We start from the raw sequence: 6,262 nt of genomic DNA, 5'->3' as shown, positions 1-6,262 counted from the left end.
TGTGGGCCGACAACGTCATGAAGGAGAAGGCGAAGGTGAAAACACTCATGCTGATTGGGAGGCACAGTGTACACTCTTCCTAGACAACTGTTAAACTTGACACCGGGATGTCCTTGAACATCCTGACCTGACTTCCTACGCACCCAAGTGTTCTTTGACCACACATAGTAGGACGGAACCTGAGGGTATAAAAGCGTTTTGGCAAATGTGTCACGCCAATTAGAATGAGGTCATTGGTAACCATAGGTACATATATATGTGTGTATTTACGTATGATTGGCAGTGTGTCTGTTTATTTGACTCTCACTCCCGTTCGTTTCTTTGTCTTTTTTCTTGGCTCGTTGGTAAACGTTCGTAAGCGAAAGTAGCAATTGAAACGATGTGTAAGAGGAATAGAAATAGTTAATTTTAGAGGGGCAAAGTAATTTTGTATGTATCTGTCATTACAGTATCGAAATGTGATTGTTTCAGTTTTGATAGTTTTCTTTTTCTCCTTCCTTTCTTTTTGTATTTGTTGTTGTATTTTCGTAAACTTTCATAAGAGAAAGTAGGACATAAGAAGAAGTAGGAGTTGAAAGGATTTGTATTAGAAAGAGGAAATTAGATTTTATTAGGGAGAAAATGTTTACTCCTGTAGTTTTACGGATTTTATTCATTATTAGGAAATTTTTGGAGTGAAAAAATGACGCAATGACCTAACTTATTGTATTTAGAATATTAATTGCGATTGTTTAATCGAAGAAATTTTGAATTGCGTAAATGTATGAATTTTAAACATACACACACACACAGAGTAGATTTGCCTTTTATAGTATAGATAAAGATAATTTGGTAGTTTTTATAGTTCAAGAAAGAGCAATTAATATTCCTGTATCTGCTAAACTATATCATCATCATCATCATCATCATTCAACATCCATATTCCTTGCTGGTATGGGTTGGATGGTTTGACCAAGGTACAATGGGCCCAAGCACTGCATTATGATGCACTGTCTGCTTTGGCATGGTTTCTATGCCCTTCCTAATGACAGCAAATTCATGCTTGTACTGGGTGTGCTTTTTTTCATGGCACCTTTACTACTGTTGAGGTCATGATACAGCTTGCAAGACTATGAACCCCAAAGGGGCCAGTTTTATCCTCGAATATGGGGAGTAAAAGTAAGAGATAAGGAGCTAGAACGACAGGCTTGTTGCTGTAAAGTAAGTATTTTAGAAGAGAAGATGAGGGGGATTGCGGTGGAGCTGGAATACAATGAAAATAGTGGTGATGAGAAGTGAGCAGGGACCCAGAGATCAAGAGTGTGGTGGGAGTGAGGAGGGAGTAGGAGTTGACTGACAATGCAGAAAAGGAGAAGGCCGAGAGAGAGAGAGAGAGAGAGAGAGCTGACATGTTGGGTAAGTTGAAGGAGTAGATGGGAAAGAGAGAGGCAGGCATAGTGCATGAGGTGGGACAAGAGACGCGTGGTGGTGGATGGAAGAGGAGATAGAAGTTAGTGACATGGTGGAAGGAGGTGGGGGTGATCAATGAAAGTGTTGCAGGGAGGGAACAGTATGAATGGATGATGGATGGATAACAAGTGAACTGGTTCTGGGGAGTAAGAAAATTAAGTGGTAGGAAGGAAGAGCTATAGTTAAGGTGGTGGGGGTGTCTTGAAGAGAAAAGAAAATATGTGAAGGATCTTGATAAAATATAATATAAAATGCCCTCTAAGAGCTAAAGGGTGGGATTTAAAGGTTAACACTTCAAGGCAATAAAATATACACCATTTCCATTCTGCTACGCCTCTGTTACATCACTGCTTTGTTAGCAGTTATCTGTAGTGTTACATATGATGAGAGAGAAATTTCTTCATGGATAGGATACAGCTCCAGCACAGATATTTCTTCTATGAAATTAAAGTTAGCATTTCAAGTGAAGGACATACATATCAGCTCTACCCTGTTGTCCTCTGTTGGTAAGGTTGAATCACATTTCTTTGTGATGCCTTATCAAAGGTAACATTCCCAGATGATCCTTCACATATTTTCAACAGATAAACCAACTGTAACAATATTCCACCCAGAATACACTATGAAATTCATGCAGCGTATTTGAACTCAACCCGCAACCTATGAGCAGATAATACCATACCTTATCCACTTGACCGTATCACCACCTTTATTTGAGTGATGAGGTCATAAATGTATGACAAAAAGACTTTGACACTTGATGATGATGATGATGATGATGATGATGATGATGATGATGATTATGATAATGAACCTGGTTTTGTGTTATAGTGTTTCACTAAACAGTGATGGTGGTGGTGGTGGTGGAAACATGGCCATGATATGAACGCCCGTTTCTTGACCCCATAAAGATAATATATCATCATCATCATCATATTTCTTTCGCATACTTGTTTGGGTGGCATGGAATTTATTGAGACAGATCTTTTGATGGCCAGATGTCCTTGTCATCAGTCACTGTTACTATATATATAGCTATCTATCTATTGCCAATGAGCTAAAAATGAATCTTAACACAGTGTTTCACACTGCTAGAAAGATCAGTCAAATCTCCTTCAAATCACACCTTTCTGGCATATTAAAATAAAGAACAATTGCACAAAGTAGTTGTAGAAACACTGAGAAAAGAAAAAAAGACAAAAAGGTCATGGCTGGAACATCTCTGGTTGCAGATCTGCCAGATCAGAGCTAGGGTGAGGTTAAACAACATCTAGAATTATCAATAGTTTCTGTCTCATTGTTAACAACCAAGAATCTGCTGAGCTTCTGTTTGGTAGAATTTGCAGGTAATACTTGACATGGATCACGATGTGAGCATTCCTAAAACCAGGCAGAGATCCAGAAAATACAAAGAACTCATCTTGTCTGTTCGTTCTGCTACATCACTGATGTAAACTGTTTGAGTGTTTAATCTTTAACAAGCTTCCCCCTGCTGTTGAATCAGACATTCCTCAACAGACTCAATTCCAACCTGACCAACCACGCAACAAATCAACTTCTGAATCTCACTTGGTTTATTAAGGATGGATTTTAAAAAGGACTAATAAGAGGAACCAGCTTCATTGATCTCTCTACTATTTATGACACTGTGACCTCTACTCCTGAAAAAGCTTTGGGAATTGACAAAAGACCTGGCCCTTGCTGACCCCCACTGAAGCCGCCTGTTGTCTTGAACAAGCAAAGTCACTGGTGACAACAGAACGGCTTACCCAAAGGAAGAGTGCTGGTTCCACTACTGATGACCAGCCAGTGGACCAGAAAACTCACTGGGTCATCTACATCAGTGACTTCCCAAGAAAGTACATCTGAAGCAGTAGAAGCAAACTTCCATCTCAGCGCTTGATGAACTACTCTTGGCAGAAATGGTAAAGCACCAAACTAAATATCTTACAGTTCTTAAGTCTGCCTCTACATCCTGACTTTCATTGATGTAACTGTCATGAGTCTAGGACATTTACCCTCCATGGACAATAACCCTCCAAGGACAACAGATGATGATTTACCCCCTCAGGACAACAGATGATGATTTAAAACTTCTTAATATATTAGAGAACGGGGCTAATTAACCAGGGTGGGGTTATTCGTCCTAGGGGTAGTTGCCGTTGGGGAGAATTATCCTATGGGGTGGGGGGTAACTGTCCTTGTGGAGTTAATTGTCCTGATATGGACTGTCATTGCTCTAAGATAAAAATCAATAACAGTCACATACTAAGGATCAATAGGATCAATAAACTATATCTCCTCTTACAAATGTGGACTCTGTAAAACACCACCAGAAATTGCTTTATTGATGTGTATCAGAATAATTGTGTTTCTTTTGTTGGTCGAGGGTTAATTTAATTTAAACAGAAATTACTTCATCACCATCATCATCATCATCATCATCATCATCATCTTCGCTGTTTTTACATCAACTTTTCCATGCTGTCATGGGTTGGACAAGACATGTTAAGGTAGCATTCTATGGCTAGATGCCATGCACAGCACCCATTGAAACCAAGGATTTGTGTGCTGGAGTATTGTTCTAATAAAACAAAACCCCTTTTCTCATTTTTCTTGGGTGATTCGGCCTTTTGTAACTGCCTCAGCATGATGGCATAGTGCTTTCCATTGATGGTGGGGCCTTTTTGATAAAGCTGGAACATCATCTCCTCATGTAGCAACCTTGTCAACATGAATGTTCTTAGGGGCTAAACCCTTTTTTTTTTCCTACAGGTACTTGACAACATCATGATGTCAAATTTTGTCCCTTTTCAAGAGAAGTCACTACCAGTTACATTTGAAATCTTTGAACAATCAGGTTTTCTGTTTACCTGGAAAGAAACAATGCAGCTATTAATAAGAAGAGTTAAAATTAATGCATGCAAGATTTCACAGCTCTAGCATCACTCCTTCGCAATCAGCCTATGAACTTTTCAGCCCACACTCATATATATATATATATATATATATATATATATATATCACCTTGATTGACCAACTGGTTACAGTATGCTGTCCATTACTCTATGGCTTGTGCCTTCCTCATCTACATAATTCCAAATGCTTGTCATATTTCGTCTACCCACTGTTTTGGAGGCCTCTTCCACTCATGCAGACAACTGCCTAAGTCCACCAATTGTTGGTGAACCAAGCAACATGTCCAGTTCATCTGAACTTCTGTATTCAGTGATGATGTCTCTCATGGCAGATTTCTATCTGGTTGCTTCACTCCAGATGTGCTCTTCCATCAACACTCCCAGCATCCATCTTTCCATTACTCTTTGAGCAGTTACCAACCTCTTTCTCCTCTCTCTTTGTCATGGCCCAGCTTTTGCTTCTGTACAAAATTGCAAGTAAAACCGTGCCATTGAAGACGTATATACACACAATGAGCTTCTTTTAGTTTCCATCAACCAAATCCACTCACAAGACTTTGATTTGGCTTGGGACTGTAGTAGATGACACCCAAGCTGCCACACAGTGGGTCTGAACCCAGAGCCATGTGGTTGGAAAGGAAAGCAAGCTTCTTACCACACAGCCATGCCTGCACCTAGAGATTACATTTGTGCCTTTAACATATAAAAACAATTTCACATTAGACTGAGAGATTACTAAATACTTTTTAGCAAAGTGCATTTTTATTAAACTTTAACAAGGAAAAGGTTGGCAGTGACAGAAGTTTCAGCTCGCTTACCTTCATCAGATTGTCAAAGGTAAGCCATTTACACACACACACACGCACGCACGCACACACACACACACACACACACACACACATAATGGTCATCTTTCAGTTTCTGTCTACCAAATGCACTCACAAGGCCTTGATCAACCTGGGGCTATAACAAAAGACACTTGACCAAGGTGCCACGCAGTGAGACTGAACCCGGAATCTTGTGGTTGGGAAGTTTCCTTCTCACCACACAGCCATGCCTTTGATCAGCTTGCACATATGAACGTGAAGCATGGTCATTGTTCAAGCAGGTATGTCATATCTGGAGATACGTCTGCCTCTAGTTGTTTAGTTGACTTCTGCACACACCATACATCTGCTAGGTCCGGGTTAACCTAAGTCAACACCACCACCACCTCCACAAGCTGAAACACACACACACACATACAATTTGTAAGATTGACACTAATGTAATGGAATGAGAACATACTTTGCTTCCATAATATAGCTGTCTCATTCTCTGCCCTGCCACCTCTCTCTCTCTCTATCTATCTATCCATCTCTCTATCCTATCTATCTATCTATCCATCTCTCTATCTATCTCCTCCTCCCTTCTCTTGTAACAGTCAGGTATTTTTTCCTCATATTTTACATAAAAACAGATGCTACAAAATGAAATCTCTTCAACAGTTTCTTTATTATTATTATTATTATTATTATTATATTTTTTCCTTGTTATTTGTTTATCATGTATTTTTTTTTTTTTGCTTTTTCCTCGCTTTTTGTTTTGTTTTAGTGTCTTTGTTTTTATTGTCTGTAGTCTGATCTGTAATACAGCGAGCTCTGACCTAATTTTTAGATGTGCATTTTGTCTATTTAATCAAATATCAGTACACACACACACACACACACACACACACACATATGCAAATACGTGTGTGTGTGTGTATCTTAGCAAAGTTGCCTAATTCATATTTTTATCTCACTCTTGGAAAATAAAATTCTTATTTTCTTTAATCAGATACAATCTTCTGTGGAGTAGGGGGAGTGAAGGAGGGGGTGTCATCTTCATCATCATCATCTTCATTGGTTGTTTCT

The 6,262-nt window shown here is 39.2% G+C and overlaps 1 protein-coding gene across 1 annotated transcript in view; it reads left to right on the top strand.

The window, feature by feature from the left end:
• Positions 1-4,551: 4,551 nt before the first annotated feature.
• LOC106880527 (uncharacterized) overlaps positions 4,552-6,262 on the top strand; it is a 35,584-nt gene continuing 33,873 nt past the window's right edge. Inside the window, exons 1-2 of the mRNA XM_014930502.2 lie at positions 4,552-4,677; positions 5,118-5,204. Coding sequence (XP_014785988.1) covers positions 4,552-4,677; positions 5,118-5,204 — 213 coding nt within the window. The remainder of the gene's footprint in view (positions 4,678-5,117; positions 5,205-6,262) is intronic.

The sequence above is a fragment of the Octopus bimaculoides genome, chromosome 6 (genome assembly GCF_001194135.2).
Source record: "Octopus bimaculoides isolate UCB-OBI-ISO-001 chromosome 6, ASM119413v2, whole genome shotgun sequence".
In the NCBI taxonomy this organism is placed as follows: Eukaryota; Metazoa; Mollusca; class Cephalopoda; order Octopoda; family Octopodidae; genus Octopus; species Octopus bimaculoides.
This window is presented reverse-complemented; position numbering and strand designations above follow the sequence as displayed.